The sequence below is a fragment of the Vanacampus margaritifer genome, chromosome 1, assembly GCF_051991255.1.
Source record: "Vanacampus margaritifer isolate UIUO_Vmar chromosome 1, RoL_Vmar_1.0, whole genome shotgun sequence".
Lineage (NCBI taxonomy): Eukaryota > Metazoa > Chordata > Actinopteri > Syngnathiformes > Syngnathidae > Vanacampus > Vanacampus margaritifer.
In genome coordinates, this window is record NC_135432.1 from 20,642,884 (window position 1) to 20,663,972 (window position 21,089).

The 21,089-nt window shown below is 40.0% G+C and overlaps 1 protein-coding gene across 2 annotated transcripts; it reads left to right on the forward strand.

The window, feature by feature from the left end:
• The first annotated feature begins 154 nt into the window (after nt 1-154).
• srpk1a (SRSF protein kinase 1a) lies at nt 155-20,718 on the forward strand. Of its 2 annotated transcripts, none has more exons than XM_077582022.1 (16): nt 155-285; nt 2,904-2,958; nt 7,611-7,738; nt 7,862-7,970; nt 8,075-8,162; nt 8,297-8,384; nt 10,365-10,471; nt 10,675-10,840; nt 10,924-10,949; nt 11,931-12,156; nt 12,439-12,744; nt 12,820-12,920; nt 14,015-14,122; nt 14,274-14,343; nt 16,767-16,859; nt 19,777-20,718. In XM_077582022.1, exons 1-16 carry the CDS (start codon nt 273-275, stop codon nt 19,959-19,961), a joined length of 1,869 nt encoding a protein of 622 aa, XP_077438148.1. In that variant the 5' UTR covers nt 155-272; the 3' UTR covers nt 19,962-20,718. The 2 variants fall into 2 exon arrangements, with proteins under 2 accessions (XP_077438148.1, XP_077438158.1); XM_077582032.1 differs by lacking the exon at nt 16,767-16,859 and adding an exon at nt 16,943-17,035.
• The last annotated feature ends 371 nt before the right edge of the window (nt 20,719-21,089 follow it).

Below are 21,089 nucleotides of genomic sequence, written 5' to 3' on the forward strand. Positions count from 1 at the left end.
TCCGTTTAAAAATATATGTATTGACAGGTTTTGTGATTTTGTTTTATATTTTTCCTACCTTGATGTTTAGTCATCCCTAATTTATGGCGTAAATGAAACATTGACATTGACAAAGTTTACTTTGCTGCGCGCATGCGCAGTGCTGGAGCAGATCCGCCGTTGATGTCACCAGCTGTCACCTGTCACGCTGTGCGCATGCGCAGAACATTCGGTCACTGGCGCTGTAGCTAACATCTTACAGCTAAAGTGAAGCAACGGCTGCTGCCTACAACATGGAGAGAAAAGGTAAACGTTTGTCCCACGTTGTCGGTGAAACATTGGTAGACGAGCGTGACGCCATGTAATCGCTGCTCCATCTCGTGTACGGGCAAATTTATTGGACGCAGACGCGCGGAAATGTTTTAATCGAGTGCGTTTGTTCCGTACGGTTAGTCGCGGCGAGCTAGCGTTAGCCTTGTGAGGATTAGCTCGGCACAGAGAAGCTTCTCGCTCTTTCTCTGACATCAACGACGACTTTTCCAAATTGTTGCACCAACACGCTGTTCATTTCGTGATTATTCGCACACGTGTCTAATATTTAAACACCTGCTAAAATTTGTCAGCTCGATACCCCTGTGGTTGGCTTTTGCGCTTTAATGTGCTGTACAATATTACAATAGGATGAGAGGGTGCTAGTGTCAGACTTTTGATGATGGCTCTTTTGTGTGTACAGTATAGTATATAAACTAAAATCTGAAAATAAATTGAGCCGACGGTCTTCGCGGGTCTAAAATTAACGAATAGTACACGCCCCCACCCATAAAATCTTCTCCCGCATTACTGTAAATATACAGTACACCAAACTATAATCCTATATATTTTAATTATTACATACATACTCATCATCCAGTATTACCTTTAAAAGTAAATGATGTACATTACAGATAGGGCTGTCACTATAAAATGTTTTTTGGAATGGATTATTCTATTATCATTCCATTAATTATGATTGGATGTTGTTTCATTTTGTATTAAAGTGTATTACAACCAAATTTTCCTCGAGTGCTGGTAATAAGTTATTGTTTGGTGTTGTTTAGTGAAAATACAACAGCTGAACAATATCACACGAGATAGATTGATGTTGTACTCACCCACCTTTTTGAAACAGATTATGTTACGGAAAATGCCTTATTTTGACGAAACATAAGATAATCAGTCTGCTTTTAATGGAGGACTATAGATATCAGTGATTATTTGCTGTTGAGACGCTGAAATCAGACGATTTGGACAACTTCAAGTTAACTATAGCTCAAAATCACCCCTACTTATAGCTAAGCATCAACGATAACTCCCAATTCTCATTCTTATATAAAGTTACTGCTGTACTGCATGTACAGTACACATAGGCTACTAAACGTTTTAGGACAACATAAAATGATTATTTGATGGCATACATGTTTGGTCTTTATGACTTAACTGGTTGTTCTAAACTATATCGTACATCGGTTCAAACCTTTTTCCAACGCTTAGGCTGTTTGCCAGAAAACGTACAAGGACCAGGGCCCTTTTCAGCCAGTAATTTAAGTTATGTTCCAGTTTGCAAATTGGCAAAGGTTGACCGCAGTATATTCGCCTTTGTGATGCACCAATCCAGTGTTTCCCACACCATGTTAATACTTGGGTGGGCCACCTAAGTAAACTGGCCACCACCCAAGTAATTTTCAAGAAAATTCATTAAAAATATGTTTAAAAAACAAAAACGTGTCGTGACCGGATATACCGCATGTAATGTTAGTTCGCTGTCACTTTGTGAATCGTGAGGCTAGATGAGACGAAGTAACATCACTGAGACCCCTCTTCCTGCCAGAGTCCACCTACCCAAGTTGATTTAAAATCTGTGAGAAACACTGAATACTAAGTATTTGTGTTTGAGTAGCAATGTGACAGGATTTCCGCAAAAAAAAGTGAAACGCAAAGTCTGATTGGAAAGGCCACGTCAACCCGAGTACAATGCAACAAGTAAAAAAAAAAAAAAAAGGATAAAGAGTTATGGAGAAATTTAGCTTTGTATGTGGGAAAAATTGTCTGTTTGGGTAACACTTGTTTTATTTTGCCTATAGAACGTTTTTAGAGGCTTTTGATCTGAAAATTACAGGTTTTGTTTTTTTCCCATCAAGATGGCTTGTCACATTATTAGTTTGAGTACTCGCTGATACCTATTGTAATTGTGATGAAAATGATTTTTTTTAAGTAAAAATATTGTTCAAAACACAAACTGTTCTTGAACGTGGCATAACCCTCACTCAAACATTGCACTTTTTAGAGTACCGTATCAACTTGTCATTGTTGACAATTGCATTTATCATCCAACTGCATGTTTTTCTAATATGTCTGGAACACAAGCTACTTAAGTTATGGGGTGTCACAGCCTGAATACTATGGCTACATCGGGGTCATGTTAGCTCTATGTGACAATCAAAAAATAAAATTGAGTAAAAAGAAATACAAGGCTGCTTCTAGAAATACTATTCTTAAAATAATAGCTTTGACAACACAAATGAAGTAATACTTATTCACACTGATGGCAGCCGTCGTCGCCTTTGCACAGCATCCGTTTTGCAGAGTATAATTTTTAATCCATGTTTACCTAAAAATGTCTCCACGTGGCTGACATGGCTCGTATATGTCAGGTTGGTAAAGTAGTATCGGTGTCATACTAGTTCACATTTAACATTTTTTAACCCAAGTACAGATGTACAGTATCGGTAGAGTAACGGTCCACCGATAATTTGCTCTTTGCAAGTAGAATACTTTTCTCTTCTTTGCGCTGTGTTTGTGTGTATATCTGTGTGTGTGTCAACAGTACAGTCGCATGAATCGGTCAAATTACAATAAAGCAAACAATCTCCCTCTTATTTCCACAGTTTTGGCTCTTCAGGCGAGGAAAAAGAGGGGCAAAGCCAAGAAGACGTGCAAAAAGTGAGCTTCATCCCACTTCAGTGTGTTGCTACTGCCTGCTCTTTGCGCTCTTTTGTTTCTCCTCTTACAGTCCACATATTTTCATCAGCACTTGGACTTGATTGTGCTTACTGTCATTCAAATGTTTTTTTTAAACAAACAAAGTAGCTATACTGTAGTTATTTGAAAATGAGTCATAAGATGGGTCAGAAACGTGGCTAATCTGGCAAAGTTGGCTGTTGGCAATGGCATATTAGTAGAAGCAGTGCACATCATCTTAAATTCATTGAAAAAGAAAAAATTATGTTAAAAAAATCATGAAAAGCTAATTAACTGTCCAGTTTAACACTACATTACAATATTCATCCACTAGCACTAAGAAAAATACAGAATGATTGAAATAAAACACTTAAATCTTTCATTGCTTTGGTGATAAGTTAAAACAAACAAACAGAACAGTAGCTTTATGAGAATGCAAGATGACAAGATAACCATTTTCCCCACATCCCTACTGAATACTTTGTTGTTATAATTGCCATTCACAATTAGAAAGTCAACACTGAATTTTCCTTTACCATACTGATTGTTTTATCCCCCACCTCCCACAGACACACCCCAAAAAATCAAATTGCTGCAAAAAGCTGTATACTGTATAAAGAGCAGAAATAAAGAAGCACACATCAACCCACAGAAGCATGGCTGGACATACTGTATTCATACGATACGATACGATACGATACGATACGATATACTTTTATTTTCCCCGTGGGGAACTTTTTCCTGGAGCTGCAGTTTACAGTAAAGAGGAAACAACAGAATAGAAAGAGATAAAATTAAAATTAAATAAATAAGAAGTGCAGCAATAAGTAGAAGACTTCCCAGAAGTCTTCACAGAAGTGTACATGTGTAGAGAAGTACATACATGAGGACTGCACACACCCATATACACACACACACTCCTATATATATATATATATATATATATACATGAGTATGTACAGCACGGTTGCATATATTACACACACACACCATTGCACCATATATCTTATTGCACTGGGTTAATGTCGGTTGTTAAGCAGTTTGATGGATGTCGGCAGGAATGAGTTCTTGTAGCGGTTCAGCCTGGTTCTGGGGGCCCTGAATCTCCTGCCGGAAGGCAGTAGCTGGAACTCATGATGCAGAATGTGAGTCGGGTCAGTAACAATTTTCTGTGCCAGTCCGGTGACGGACCGGTCATAAAGCATCTGTAGGGAAGGATGATTCCTGACCCCCATGATCTTCATGGCAGTCCGCACCAGACCGGCAATCTGTGACCTTGACTGCACAGTCAGGTTGCCGTACCAGGCCGCAATGCCGTATCTGATGATACTTTCCAATGCAGCCCGGTAGAACAACAGCATGATCCTCTGCTCCAATCCATAGACCCGAAGTCTGCGTAGGAAATAGAGACGCTGTTGGAGTTTGGAGCAGAGACTTCCAACATGTACCCTCCAGCTGAGTGTGTTGTCGATGTGGACCCCCAGATACCTGTATGAACCCACCTGGCTGATGTGGTTGCTTTTAATGACGACTGGCCTGTGGTCACCAACAGTTTTTGGATCAAATATCACCTCCTCTGTCTTCCCCACATTGAGCACAAGATGATTCCGGTCACACCACTGGACAAATTTCTCTATTTCTGAGAAATAGTCCAGTGGGCTACTGCCGGCCTGCAGCAAGCTGACGATAGCGTGTCATCAGAGAAATTAATTTATGGAATAAAGTGGCACATAAAACTAAACTGTATATACTAAGTGTATATCAGCAACATCCTATGGTGCCTCTCTCCATCCATGGCACTTGTGAGAAATATAAGAACAAGCCCGGAAGCCCCAAATCAGTGCACAGTGTTCGGTTCCGCCTTTAAGAAATGTTTGCTTTATAGTTGTTTCTGTTCCTCAAAGACGCGACTGAATTTGACATTTTCTGACCTACAGTATTTCATTCTCCTACACGTTTTGTTTTGGATGTATAAGTATTGTTAACTTTGGTCCTCAAGGGCCATGTTTAAAGAGTAACTCTGGTTGTCAGATGAAAAAAATGAATATGGTTTGTCAAGAAAATTTGCATCCAAATTTGTTCTGGGTTACACTGGTTGTAGGGCTGGGGGAAAAAAAATCTCAGCCACAAAAAAATGGTCGACAAATTTTTGTTTTTTGCCCCTAGGCATTGCCGGTACCTCGCACCATTGTACGCCATCCACACAGTAATTTCCAGGACACATTAAGTCCATTGTATATTACTCACTCTAATCCACCAGGGAACATCTCCCCAGTTAGCTCACTAGTTTAGCATGCGACATCCACGGACCAGCCAAACTATGGAAAAAAGCTGAAAAATACGGTGACCAATTTTAGGGGGAAAAATGCTCATTATATAAAACAATAATGCAGCACTCTAAATGTAAAATTGACATCACACAAATAGAGATTTCTTTGCATGTGTCTGTTCCACACCGTAGCACTTTTGCAGTCTTACAAGATAAAACCGCATGCTACGCTGCACAACCTGAAATGGCTTGATCATTCGCACCCACCTCAGGTCATTGTCATGGCTACGCTGAGCCAAAATGTTTAGCCTGCCATGGTGATGTTGCGGCGCAACTCGCGATGTGTGTGTGTGTGTGTGTGTGTGTGTGTGTGTGTGTGTGTGTGTGTGTGTGTGTGCGTGCGTGTGTGTGTGTGTGTGTGTGTGTGTGTGTGTGTGTGTGTGTGTGTGTGTGTGTGTGTGTGTGTGTGTGTGTGTGTGTGTGTGTGTGTGTGTGTGTGTGTGTGTGTGTGTGTGTGTGTGTGTGTGTGTGTGTGTGTGTCACTTTATTAACACACATTTAGCCAGAGTTTTCCTTGGCTCAAATTGACTATTCTGATCATTCAAACATATAGACTGCACCCTCACTGACTCAAATAAGCATTTTTTTGGGTGACGTCTACATTCATTTTGTTTTTCTTTAAACAACATGCTGATTTTAAATACAGAAGACCCTGTTTGCTAGTAAATTAAATATAGTAAAGGGGCAGGTGTGTGTACTGTTAATATGTACAAAGTTAACGACTCACTCACTAAACTTCACTTAGCTTAATGTGGCCCTTAAATGGTAGTTCAAATTGCTATAAGGCATTTTGTTGACACATTATACAGCCTGAGGCTAAACATTTAAGGCTTTTTGGTTTTCATTTGCTAAAATGCACTCTTGTACTCCTTCAGTCCAGTGCAGTGTATCCCTAAAAATAACACAATAAGCAAAACATTTAAACAGCCTTTAGTTATTTGTAACTTTTACAGTAAACTGTTAGGTTCTACCTTTGATATTGTGCATTTCTTTTTCCATTGGTAATTTGCTGCTGCTGACGCTTTCAGGGTTTCCAGCTCAATAGAGCATCAGCAAGTGATTCCTGTGCAGGGCCACATGCATTTGGCGTACTGTATATTGCTAAGCATTGTTGGAGCCAGTTGAATTTGACAAGCCATTGGGGATCAAAACCGTTGGCTACGTGTTTGGGGTTCCGGTAGATTAGAAAAGATTTGAAAAAAGTGACATTAAAGACACCATTGTAACTGTTACTTTATTAAGGTCCGCTTATTATTTTTCTGATGAATTGGATATGTTTTGTAACAAAAGCAACAATATTAACATAAAAACAAAACAAAAAAACAATACAATTCCACCACATTTGCAATAGGAAAGGAAACCCCTATTTCAAGACTCTTCTATGTTTTTAGGAGTCACTACCCACTGGTCTTGATACAGTGTCACCCTGCTGCCATGCAGTAATACCGTAATTGCAGTTGAAAAAAACACTAGCTAGGTTCTAGAGATGAGCCCCCCCCAAAAAATGATATGCAGGATAAAGACCCTGCATTTAGCGTTAGGATTTTTTTACCACACGGTTTGCATGGAATATGTCAGGGATGACTGCTTTCTGGCCTCCCACGGAGAGTGGCTTTAATCTCCAACGTGGTGGTGGATGTGACGTCCCACTATTTTGTTCTCTTCAGTTTAGAGTTCTCAACTCAACTGTTGGAATACACAAATTAGACTTTTTTTTTTTTTTTAGGCTTTCATATAGGTATCAACATCGGCATTTAAAAATAGGAGTGTATGTGTGTTTATAGTCTGTGTTATTCTTTCAACTGGTTTGGATGCAGGACCTGATAGTTGTATGCTTGGTTTGGGTGTGTTCTTTCTCACAAGCTCACATGAATTGAGCTAGGCAATACTGAGCCGCTTAGTCTCCACACACCTTAATTTGACTTTAAAATGCACCTTTTACTCTCCCCATTAGGGCTGCAGTTATTAAATACTGTATTTTTAGAATTGATTATTCTGCTGATTACCCCAATCAAATAATCAGATAAAAATGGATGAAGCCCTTTGAGACTTTTTGTGTGATTAAGGGCTATATAAATAAAGTTGACTTGACTCTTTAGCTTGATGTAGCGGCTAGCTGGCTGACCGTTGGCCAGTCCATTGTTGAGTACATGGGCATTCATTTGTTGTGGCCAAACGACTTAAAAGTAGTGAAGTAGTTCCTAACTTCACACACAATAATTGTTGCCTCTCTGGCATTGTTAGTGAAAGGTCAATATTACTATTTACTAGCTTTTGTAAATTCAGAATTATGGCTTGTCTACAGACAGCCGGCAAATCCCAGAAGTCGTCAGCAGGCCCAAAACGAAGCCTCGCCCCGGGAACCTGAAGAACCCGAGGAAATTCTGGGCTCTGACGATGAAGAGCAGGAGGATCCCAATGACTATTGCAAAGGTGAGTTTTGTTGAAACCTTCCTCTTACCTTGCCTGTCAAATTAACTTCTTTGACAGATTGTTCATATCATTCATGGCTCTGTTGACCTGATCTTTGGACGTAAATACGGTTTCCTCTTCCAGGGGGCTACCATCATGTAAAAGTAGGCGACCTTTACAATGGAAAGTATCATGTCATTCGGAAACTCGGCTGGGGACACTTCTCGACCGTGTGGCTCGCCTGGGACATCCAGTAAGGAACTTTGCTGTCAATTTTCACTGCAGCTTTTACACTTGGATGTGTTCCAGTGGCAGCTAACCCATATTGGATATATATTATTGATCGATGTTTCGTAGGATGAAGAGGTTTGTTGCAATGAAGGTGGTCAAGAGTGCAGAACATTACACAGAAACAGCCGTAGATGAGATCAAACTTCTCAAGTCTGTAAGTCAATCCGTTAATAAGAACAGTTACAAATGCACTCAACAGCGCTTGGCTCCTCTTTAGTCGATATTTCATCATCATACTAAAAATATTTTTATGTCAGTATAGTACTGATTGTAGTTCTTTGTGCACAGGTGAGAAACTCGGACCCCGACGATCCTAAACGGGAGATGGTGGTACAGATGTTGGACGACTTTAAGATCTCTGGTGTCAACGGAACCCGTATCCTTTATCACTCACCCATCCATTTTGATTCACGTTTGACCCATCAAGCATTATTAACATATTAACATGATGCTTCCACTATCTGCACTACTTGGAGAAATAAGATCCTGTTTTAAAAAAATAAAATAAAAAAAAAGGTAAAGGAGAATACAGCCACAAGCAAGGACTCGAGTGCACACTATGCCTTAAAAATAAACCAAAGATGGAGACAAATGACAAGGATGTTAAGGAGCAACAGTGTTTCTTTAAAACTTGCTAGCTCTCAATTTACTATTGCACTCATTAAAAAGCAAACAACAATAGACCTATGCAAATGTTGCAACCAGCAGCATGTACAATCATGGGCAAATATCTGGTAACCTTCAGTCAAATGAAAAAAAAAAAGATTACAAATTGCAAAAAACCTTATTGACAAGCCACAAAGCTTCTGGCACAATGCATTTTGGACAGATAGCAAGTCCCACCAGCTTTATTTTTATAAACATTAAGGATGTGTAACTAGGATGCACCGAATATTCGGCCACCGAAAATTTTCGACCAAAAATGGCAAAAAAGTCATTTTGGGCATTCGGCCAAAATAAAATTAAAGCTGAAAGAATATGACCGAAAGAGGATCTGGTGACGCAAGCACACAAAAAAAAAAACGCTGCAAGCAAGCGTCTGTTTGAATTAAACACCAAACTCGATTGTGAATATCCGTCCCGCTGCTCGCTGGCATTTTTGAGTACCGGCAGCTTCATTGTGCACACTGGAGAAGGAGAGGGGTGTCGCTTGGTAAACTATAGTATTGTCCAGCATTTCAGCGAGTCTAAAAAGAGAGCGCTGCTTAGAACTGGGGTCTATTTCACAAAACAGGTTTAGTGAGAACTCTGGGTCAAGAAACCCTGATATGTGGGAAACTCTGAGTTTTCCGTTTCAGAAAGGGAGGTAACTCAAACCAGAGAAAAAGAGGTAACTCTAGCCTGTTTCATAAAAAGAGGTAATTTAAGCTCTCGGTCAGTTACCGTAGTAACATGTTCCATGAACCAAACCTGGTCGGTTGCAGGTTTTTCACAATGAACCTTGAGGTTTTCTCTGTCCCTGCCACCATTCAGACACACACGAAATTTCATTTACTCATTCATAAAGTCCGCTGCGACGTGTTTTGGCATAAATACGCCTATACTCTATAGCGTAAAGTTTGTCACGAACATGATTTAAATAATGACCCTATTGTAGTAGAGGTGAGCCACTTTTTATCCTGCAGCACCTTCCTTTTTTTCTTTGATGAGAGCCCCTTGAACACTTCCACTTTTTCACTTGCATTCTGGTGGCCGTGCTAAATACTTAAGCTAATGTTAGCGCTATAGCACTAGTAAACACTTACCACTATTTGTGGGTGACTACAGATCTGTACAGGACGCCGTGTGTGCACTTTGCAGTCCATTCCCAAAGCCGATTGGCTAGTGCGAAGAAATTTATTTATTTATTTATAAACATAGGTGAATATGTGAATGCTAACCCTAAACAAATGCGTCATTCGTACCGCGCCACACACATCCGTGCCTGCCGGTGCGTACTAGTGTACATTGACTATAAAGTGCAATTGCACCGCCAGAAAATGCTCTTGCTCACCTCGCGTTTGGTGTTTAAATGTACCATTCGCCAACATGTCTATGGTGTGTGCTTTGTGAAAATGCCAGTGCTGAATAGGCCTAAATATTTTAGAATAATATTATAATTTTAACAAATTATAATAAATGCAATGATAAAAAAATGGCATAATTTTTTTAAGGCATTTTTTCAGTTTTCGGCCAAGCATTTCTCATTTTTGTTTTTCGGTTGTCGTAATGTTGGGATATCTTTACATCCCCTTTTTTTTTTTTTTTTTGCCTGCTAAAATGTGTCATGAATCTTCAATGGAATCTCAAGACTTTCAAGATATCCTGGAGGGGAACTATGTTTATCATTGTTGTGATCTTAACGTTTTCTATTCAGACGTCTGCATGGTGTTTGAGGTTTTGGGGCATCACTTATTGAAGTGGATAATCAAATCAAATTACCAGGGTTTACCTCTACCCTGTGTAAAGAGCATCATTAGACAGGTGAGCAAATCAACCACACACTGTCACACCCTTAATACGTTAATGACTCATCATAGTGTTTCAGTTTCAGGTTTTTGTCTCATATTGTTCAAACATTCATCTTGCATTGATGGATTCGCTTCATCATATTAGCTGTGCATGCAAAATATCAAGTTCAACACAAGCAGTCTGGATTGGTTGTCAGACCCCAACTTTGCTCTCAGGTTCTTCAAGGCCTCGACTACTTGCACACAAAGTGTCAGATCATCCACACAGACATCAAGCCGGAGAATATTCTGATGAGTGTTGAAGAGCCATACGTCCGGAAGCTGGCGGCAGAAGCCACTGAATGGCAGCGGGCGGGAGCGCCGCCTCCCTCGGGCTCAGCAAGTACGAAATTTGCTTCTGATGTCCATGCAGACTTGCTAACAACTGTGTTCTTATTGATGACATTCTTTTTTTTTCTGTTGCAGTTAGCACAGCACCTGCTCCAAAACAGGTGAGACTTTTTTTCTGGCAAATTTCACTTTCACAGTGTGTTTAATTAATTAATAATTTCCCACTGCCTCAATTATGCTCCGATGATGCTTTATCCGCATTAAATCTTCTCTTCGATGGTCTTAAAAATGCCTCAGGGACAGTAAGCAGCATTTCTGTATTTTCTGATTAATTTGGGCATAGTGGAGGCAACTACTTGTTTTTCTTGTTTCTTGTTACTTTTGTGCTTAGTTCCCCTACATTTAATGTTTAATACAGACAGGTCATATTTCTAAATTTTTATTTTTATTTTATTTTAAAGAAGGTAAAATGTAAGTGTAAATGAGTTCCTATTTTTGTATATTATTTATAATTTAATTATAATTAAATAATGAATTGCATGAAATATTGTACTATATGTAAAATTTCATCATTTGCAATAAATCAATTAACCAATTATTTAATTAGAGAAATGAATACACATTTAATACAAATGAATAAATACACTCTATTAAACCAGTTTGTTAGGGACGATGTTAAATTGCGCGACGATTCTCTGCATTCTCTGAGCAACTGTCATTTTATTATAATTATTGTATTACTGGTTCTTTTAATTTAGCTTGATGACTCTCCGCATCGTTTGCACAGCTGCTATTGGTCGGTAATACAGCACTAATGGTACTCTTATATTACGTAAAGGCTCTCTGTACTTATGTGGCACGTCCTACGAAAGTATATGGTATTTTTTTGTGGTAGTTGCTTGGCAATACTAGTGTGATTCATACTAGTGGAGACAAATTGTGTGTTTTTTTACATTATGTGGCCAATAAAGCTGATTCTAAAAAATGGTTAAATTAATGCAATGAATATTACAGGTCTCTTGATAATGTAAGCGTTTGTTTGACCAGATTGAAGCAGGACGTATGTGGCCCTGCAGATACCTTGTTTTCAATATTGCACCCACATCAACGCAAGATTGAAAATGTTGTCTGTTCTTCAACAGACTGTAAAAATGTCTAAAAACAAGAAAAAGAAGTTAAAAAAGAAGCAAAAGCGACAGGCAGCATTGCTGGAAAAGTGCATCATGGACTTGGAGGAGATGGAGAAGATCACAGGGACGCAAGAGGAAGATGAGGATGTTGACGAGGAGCCAGAATCTCCAAAGGGCCGGGCATGTGCTCCTCTGAGGCAGCGGTCTCTGCAGGATGTGGAGAACCAAGATGCACAAGGTTACAAGTCATTTGCAATTTTTTTTTTGCCTTTTGTCCAGGTTCACCCATTCATTGCTTCACTGTATTGTTTTCTGTAAATCTTGAAGTTATATGTCTTTTCCTACCTCTATAATGAAAAATAGAAAAATCTCATGGCACATCACCAAGCTAAAATATCACAAAATGGCAAATTTCCCATGACATACCTGATGATCTCACGGCACACTTTTGTGGTTTGTTATCAATGAATTACAGCAGAGGATTGTGTGAAAAATGTTTTTCCTTCACTGATGGTTTCAGAGAGCGGCGTGAATGTGGACGGGTTATCCGAGCTGAACTGTAATGGCCATGCGGAGGTGGAGCGGAGACTACCCCAGTGGAGAGAACAAGACCAACATAATGGCAATGTTGCAGAGAAAAAACACCATACCATCTGTAACGGTTTGGACTGTGCTGACCTCGAGGAGGAACTGCACGCTGACATTGAAGATGCTCACTGCAGCGGGGTGTCTGCCAGGCACTTTTCTGTCCGCCTGGAGGAGGAGCTGGGAGAGAACATTTGTCGAGAGCAGGGAGAAGATGGCAGTGGGGATATTCTGCAAAATGGTCAGTTTGACAAAAGCACACACCCTCTCTGTGATGTTCTTCCAAGTGCTTTCTTATTGCTGTGCTCTGATTTAGGCAAGCAAACGGCGGGATCCCTGCTAGTCAACCCCCTTGAGCCAATCAACGCAGACAAGATCAAGGTCAAGATTGCAGACTTGGGAAACGCCTGCTGGGTGGTGAGTCGTCCTATTGTGACCTGAGGGATTTCCTGATTACCCATCAGGCCGTCCAAACACAAACACACCCAGTGACATCCAGTTACCAGAATAGAACAGCTTAAGCTTCCGTGATAGGGCTGGCTGATATGGCCTTAAAATGAAATCTCTGGATTCCCATTTTAATAAATTTTTTCCTCTTTCGCCTGCAGAAAAAGCAAATAACAAAGACTTTATTCAAATCCTTTTGTGTGTGGCGGTAGGGATGGGGGGCGCTCTATTTCTCCTTATGCCAAAAACGATTACAAATTCACAAATTCTGAATCAGCGTCCACAGAAATAAAAGAAATAGATATTTGACTCTTTACCGCTAATAATCCAGTGCTCTTCACACTGGTGTACGGATGGTACGAATGTTTGGTGGTGTCGTAGGCACACACTAGCAACCACGCTTCCGTCATGAAAGGAGACTTCAAAATGCATGGCTCGGCTGATTCAAGAGTAGCACCACAACCACTGTTGCTCTCTCAAATTTGGCAGGTGAGACAAGGTGAAGCACAGACCTTGGGTCATAAATTTCTAACATGGAAAAAGGATTACTTAAGTAACATTTGAATGGTTTGATGGTCAACACCATTGACTCTGTGATTGACCACCACCAGGCACCTTTTCTTACAAACATAATGTGCAAAGCCATGTGAAAATGATTCTGCACGTGTTGTCTATTTTATGGCGTGAAATAGTCGCAAGTCAATAAAAAAAAATGGTGGTTGGTAAAGTTGCTAAATATAGTGACCTAATAGTTATGTTGGACACTGACTGACACCGCTTTGTAAACTAGGTCTACTGTGTTTGCAGCCATGTTGTTAGTGTTAGCATTTAACAGTCACATCAGGGGAAATGTGCTTTGAACAGAAGTCTCAAAAAAAAAAAAATGGATTACAAAAAATGCCCTTGCAAATGCATTAGAATTAAAAGGAAATTCTAAAGTCATCCTTGCAAACATGTTGTTCATCAATAAAAGCTTTAGTAATGTCACACTGATACTGACGCTGACCACCAAATGTGGAAGAAGGTTCCGTTCATTATTGTCTGTTCTTCTGCATTGCTCTCAGCACAAGCACTTTACCGAAGACATCCAGACACGGCAGTACCGCTCCTTAGAGGTACTCATTGGCGCAGGTTACAGCACACCGGCGGATATCTGGAGCGCGGCCTGCATGGTAAGAAATGTACCGGACATCGCACCAAAATATTGATATTCAACTAATGCAGCCTGACAAGCCCTTTACCAGTGCAGCTACAGGGGAGGGAAGTGTTTTGTGGATTCTCGTGTTGATGGTAATGATGATGAGGATCTTGTTGTCACCTCAGGCCTTTGAACTCGTCACAGGAGACTACTTGTTTGAGCCACACTCTGGTGAAGATTATTCCAGGGATGAAGGTACGACTCGTCCTCACCATTCCCTATTGTTCTTCATACATCTTCTAGATCTGGAGTTACCTGACATGTTATTTTGTGCTTGAATTGCACACATTTTCACACAGTAACTATTACTACATGTGACCTGTTAAATTGGCCTAAATGTTAGCTGTTACACTTCTATTGAATATCCCCATGCTACTATTCAATTAAAGATCAGTTAAGTCACGGGTCAGATAAGAGCAGAAAAAGAGATGCTGAGAAGAAAATATATAATGTGATGTCGTGTCACCGTCATTCCTGTGAGCCCCCTCCTTTCCTGATTCTTGAGTACTGGAGACAGGGCCATCAACAGCTTCATTACCTCATCTTATAATGCTGCACGCCTCCTTGTCAGACCCTCCTCCTCCTCATTATTCATTTAACCTCATGCTTTTGTTCCAACTTGTTTCTGCTCTAGCATGTCAGCATGCGCTCACGTTGTTTCCTTGCATACTCTGCTGCTTTTTTCAATTGCAACTTCCTTTATTTGCAAATCTTTTACCAAATCTTAGTGTATTTCTTTCCTTAACACATGCTGATACATATGATTTCATATGTATATATGTATAACATATGCACAGTGCACACATACATACGGATAGGATAGCAACAAAAACGTCACTCACCTTTGATTGTATAATTACCCGTTTACTCCTTAGATTTAGTTTACGATATGCAGTAGTTAAACACCAAACTAATGTATATATTTTTCCAATGATATAATGAGTGTTTAAAGCTACCAACTTGTCACACACTTGCAAGTAATTCCTCAGTCTTTGGGCCCGTGTGATCTGGCAAGGAGTGTAAAATGGTTGCTGCACATCTACAGTATGAGGCACCTGCACCAATTGCTTCACTTTTCCACACCCAATATGGCAGCAAATTCTACATAGCATTCAGTGCTCAGTACAGTGTCTACGTATGTATAGTGGGGTTAACATCCACCCATTTTTATTCAAGTTTTTTAAAGAAATGCGAAAATAAAACTGGAAACGCTAGAAATTCGAAAAAAGGCCCAAAATTCGCAAATTTTTTTACTCTTAGAGGAGGGTGTATTTTGAAGCGTATTGAAAAAAGGAAAATGTGAATTTTGGCTATGGTTTTGCGAATAAACACTGACAAGACCGGATACACGTCACACGTTTTGACCGGATATTATGCCACACGTACATTTGTAGTCACAAAGCAATGTCGGACGATAAAGTAAGGTTTGTTTGGGGGACGACAAAACAGAAATCTTTTTGGAATTAATTAAAGAAGCGAATATTAATGCCATTTTAGATGCAAACCCACAAAGAAAATGATCAAGAATTACAAAAGCAAACTCATACGATGTCATCGCACGGCGCAGTTGCTTCCTGTTCTTCTTCTTTTAAATTACTGGTGGATCACATCTATATGGTGTATACCGCCACCTACAGCGGCGGAGTCCCTTCTCAATAGTCGCAAAAGAAGAACAGATGGAAACGGGCATAAGTCGCATGTCTGTTTTGCATCCACTTGATAACGGACCATCTTCTTTAATCATAACACAGCACTGTGGACATTCCACCTTGACACCGTCAAGAATTTTTCTGCAAGTGCGCCTGCTTGACACTAACATTCTGTGGATATTCGTCTTCTCTTACTTATAACTGAAAACTCAACTCACTGTAGTCCATTTTGTTGTTGCTTGCTACCTGACACACCTTTTTCCTTTTATGCTGTGTATCAGAGGTGTGAAGTGAGGCTTTTTCAGTGTTGCCCAACCTTGATTGGAACAAAGTGCATATTTTAAAATCTCAAATCATCCAAAAATGTCACAAAATGGAAAGTGACCATCCTGTTCATTGTGGAGCTGCAAACCCACCTGTGATAATGGTGCTAATCTGTGATGTAGAGACCTTTTATAGAAAAAAAAATGTTGCTATGTTGTAACAGAAAAATCTGCGATATAGTGGGGGGGTATTACCGGTACTGCATACTGCAATAATGATGATCTTGTGTCACTCACATATTCACATAGTGTGAAATCTTTTGGTTGTTTGAATGACAACCTGTCACTGTAGGTCAGTGGTATAGATGGATCAACAAAGATACATTATTGGTACTAAATAAATACCTTTAAGAGCAATTCATTGAAGTTGGGTTAATCCAATGGCACACCTAATGCTCTTCTGTGAATCAACAGCCATACTTTTTAGCAGTTATTTTTGTCTTTCAGTGAAAATGAATTGCCTGATGATGCAATCGCTTTTGTTTTGCCATTCTTATATGACGGCCTCCCATACAATGCGCTGCTTACCATGCCAGGCTGTCATCCTCATCCATTGCCCGGCATTCCATGTGACTGTTTGCCATCTCCTCTCTCCTCCACGCACGCCTTTTCTCGTTGCTCTGCTTCTGACGGGCCTTGTCTCCAGACCACCTTGCTCTCATGATGGAGTTGCTTGGTCGAGTTCCGCGCCACTATGCTCTGAGTGGGAAATACTCACAGGAATATTTCACAAAGAAAGGTATGCCACTTGTCTGTCACTCACACTCTGTTTTCTCCGTTGTCTTTGTCTTTCTCCCCCTTGCAACTGTGTGTGTGGTGTAGACCACATAGCGCTGATCATTGAGCTGCTGGGGAGTGTCCCACGCAAAATCATATTGAATGGAAAATATGCCAAGGATTTTTTCACCAAGAAAGGTAACCCCCCCCCCATCCCCGCAAAAAAAAAAAAAAAAGATCTGTCTTCTCAGTAGTATATATTTTATTTATTGATTGTAGAGGTGCAATGATCAATTCATTAATTGACAAGTAATTGATAATTACATCAATTTATCACTATTTTAATAGTTATTGTTTAGAGACCTTGCAAGTCTCAACCGTAAACATTCTATTAGTGTGAGAAATGATGCTCAACATTTTTGGCAAATTACAAACCAAATCCGAAGCGGAATTTATATATTTATGTGCATTTTCTGCATTATCTAATTGAAATAATGTCCCGTTTTTTATATAGGGATAGAAATTAAAATATTGAAAAATGAAAACATAATTAAAAAAAATAAAATAAAAATAGATAAACAGATTTATGAATTATGAATATACAGTGGAACCTTGTAGTTCGAACGTCTCGGAACTCGTACAAATCGAACGTCGAAAAAAAAATGCCTCAGAGTTTGAACACCCAAGCAAAGCTGAACATACCTTGATAGGGTAGCCGAGTGAAGCCAAGCGATGCTGAATGCTAACGTTGCGGTAGTGGAGACGAAGCGCTGCTCATTTCCTGTTAGGTGCTCCGTACGTTCGCGAGTGCGTTTTGATTTTTCCACAACAATTTCCTCGACATGGGCCCAAAGAAAGACAACAGTGCCAGTAGCAGCAAAAAAAAAACCTACAGTGCTACGAACCACAGTGGATTTAGGAAGGATATTATCATGCCGTTGTAACTACCTTGACTACTTCCGTAAATACTGGCATAAGGACCCCCCTGCTGTTCAACAACGTGCCTGACTCTAAACAGCACAGGACTCCTTAGTAGCCTAACAATATGCCCAATTTAAAATACACTCAGCACTGAACTACAGCATGCATTAACACAGCATTTTTCATACACTGATGCCATCACACCACAACAAAAAAGGTAAGGTATTTTTTTATTGTTTAAAATACTGCACAGTTTTTTTTTTTTTTTACATAAATAGAAATTAAAATGGGAATTTTCTGTTTTTGGAGCTTGGGAACGGATTAATTGCATTTACATTATTTCCTATGGGAAAAAATGTTTTGGAGGTTGAACAGTTCGGACTTTGAACACTTCACAGGAATGAATTGTGTTCAAACTCTGAGGTAACATTGTAATGGTAAGTTGCAGTCCTAATTCTGAGAGAGGTTTCATTGCCTTAGTGATGTTACAGAACTCACCAGGGGTGGGCAAAGTGCCAATCTAACGAGAGCAGATTGACACGATCAATTAATATTTATTGCATTGATTAAGCCGTTTTCCCCTCCAAATTTGTAAAAGTGTACCGAAATTTCCGGACTATAAGGCACACCTGACTATAAGCCACGCTAGCTAAATTTGGGGATTACTCCAGACTGGTCCATGTATAAGCCGCACCCGACTATAAGCCGCAGGTGTTTTAATGTTACCGCACTGGTATATAAGGGTTCCCGCTACCACGGAGGGGATTGTCGGGACAGATGACTGTTTGGGAACGCAAAGCGTCCCAGTTATTAACGCCTGAACAGCATATGTGAGGTGCACAAATAATACAGCGCACTTCCTGCAGTCACAGTAGTAGTACAGTATAACAACAGAGTAAAACTTAACAGCCCTTGACAAGGCATTAACGTCAAATGGCCTAATTAAGTCCATTTTTAAAAGTTTGCCGGTAACACGGCATAAAGGTGCATTCATAAAAACACGGCTGTCTTCGTCAGAATTGAACAGGTCGATTGCCTTTACCGTAAATGCAGCATCATATGCACTTCTTGGTTTCTTTTCCATAATGAGGGGACAAACTGTCTCGCTCTCGTTCTCTCTCCTACTGTATTTGGGCTCACTTGGTTTGGTTATGCTCTGCCCGGCGCTCTTGCGCTTCCTTTATAGTGCGCCCCTTGTGGATAATCCGCGCTGTTGTATTAGCAGCAGGGTCGAATGCAAGTGAAAAAATTAGCAGCTTATAGTCCAGAAATTACGGTAATTATCTTTTTTTTCTTTTTTTAAATTCATTTATCTCGTTAAATAAATGGTTATTGAAATAATACATTTGAAACTATTGGTAGAAAAATAAATTTTATACATACATGTAACCATTTTTTATATCAAATAATAGGTAAATCAATTAAGGAAATTAATTATTAATGAAACTTTTAGATAATGAGAATGGATTAATATCTAAGCTAATTTATTCAATCCAGATTTATTTATAGATCATATTTAATAACGACAGGGTTGACCAAAGTGTTGCAGAATTGATTTAAAAACATGCAAGATGGACATGTAATATTAGAGAAGAAAAAATCATTGACACATGCATCCATCCAAACAATAAAAGACTAAATACTATCCTTGCCAGCAAGCTGAATTCTCGCGGTATTTGTGAGTTCACAAACTCTGGAGAATACATCTTGTGCCGCTCCCGCTGATAATGTTTTCAGCCGACCTTTTCTAGGTCGGACCAATCGGGCGATGTTTAGGGCGGGACGAAATCAATAAGCGCCGATGGCGGAGGGAAACAAACAAAGCTAACAGACAAATGGACGCTTGCAGAATTACTCCCCGTTTCCTTGTTGAATTTTGAACAGCGAGAGGCGCTTCGTGCATTCTTATCTGGTGAAGATCGTCGTGCCTTTTTTAACACCTGTCTTTTTTTTTTTTCAACTACATGGACAAAAAAAATCAGCATAACTAGATAGTAAAAGCATTTTTGTGTGCGCAGGGGACCTGAAGCACATTACCAAGCTGAAGCCATGGGGGCTGCTGGAGGTGCTGGTGGACAAGTACGAGTGGCCCCGCCAAGAGGCCGAGTGTTTCGCCGACTTCCTGCTTCCCATGTTGGAGCTGGTCCCCGACAAGAGAGCCACTGCGGCCGACTGCCTGCGCCACCCTTGGCTGGCCCTCTAGTGGACCTCGCTTCCCTTCCACTCTCTCCGGAGAATGCAACAGATCACTTTCCACTTTGGGCATATCATATGAATATTTATTTCTCTTGTCGTTCTTCGGTTTTCGTTTGTCGGTTGTTCCCTTGGCGCGATGGGGATGTTCCTCAGTCGGCTTTGACTGCTGTACCCAACCCGGAGTACCTGTTCTTGTCCCGCTTAGAGACTCCTCCTCCTCTGTTCTACTCCTGCACTAAAAGCAACCCCAACATAGGATATGTAGCCACGTCACCACAACGTCATTAGTGCTGTCTCGTTCCTTTTTACCGGGTCTTTTAATCTTCTGTTAAACATGTGTAATATACATTTTTGTATTTGTAAAGAAGGCTTAGGAAATTGCACACGGGGCTGGCATATACACTGACTAAGGTAACGTTCTTGCAGCGTTTTTCCCGGCAGACTGATGTGGTGAGGCACGGGTGTCTTATCTGCTCATGCACAAATATCGTCATTAAAAGTGTTGATGCTGTCTAATAGCTTGAGAGCGTAATGATAATAATAGATGCAATAAATTGCCAATCCCTTTCAACCTTTATTCATTGGAGAACAGTGCAAATACATGGGAATAGGCTCCACTAATATTGTGCTTGTACTGCCTTCACCTGAATGTGTACTGGGAAAGGATTTGCAAATGTATTTTTCCACACAGCCAAGGTTTATTTGGTGTTTTTATTTAGCCACAAGTCAACTTGGCGTAGAATAAATGACCTCTTTCATTGTCATTGGATGCTGGTATTCTTCTAGAAAAATGTTTCCCAACCATTATTGAGTCAAGGCACATACTTTCTATTAGAAAAAAAATTCTCACGGCACACCAAGATTTGTGATTTCTGCTAAATTTCAGTATGGTCGGTTGGTTGGCAATCAACTGTTCTACAGCGACACAATTCAGGAATTGATTGCTACAGGAAGCCACAAAAAGCAGCCCATCAAAAAGGGAAAATAATTGTATATATCTGTACCAAAGAATTTGCCTTTCTATAAATATATATGACAGTTATGTACAGTTTCTAACAAATGTTATATCTTAGCTAAAGTGATTTAGCTGGGTAGCTGTGTTTTAATAAATGGGCGGAAGATGTTTGTGCTTGGT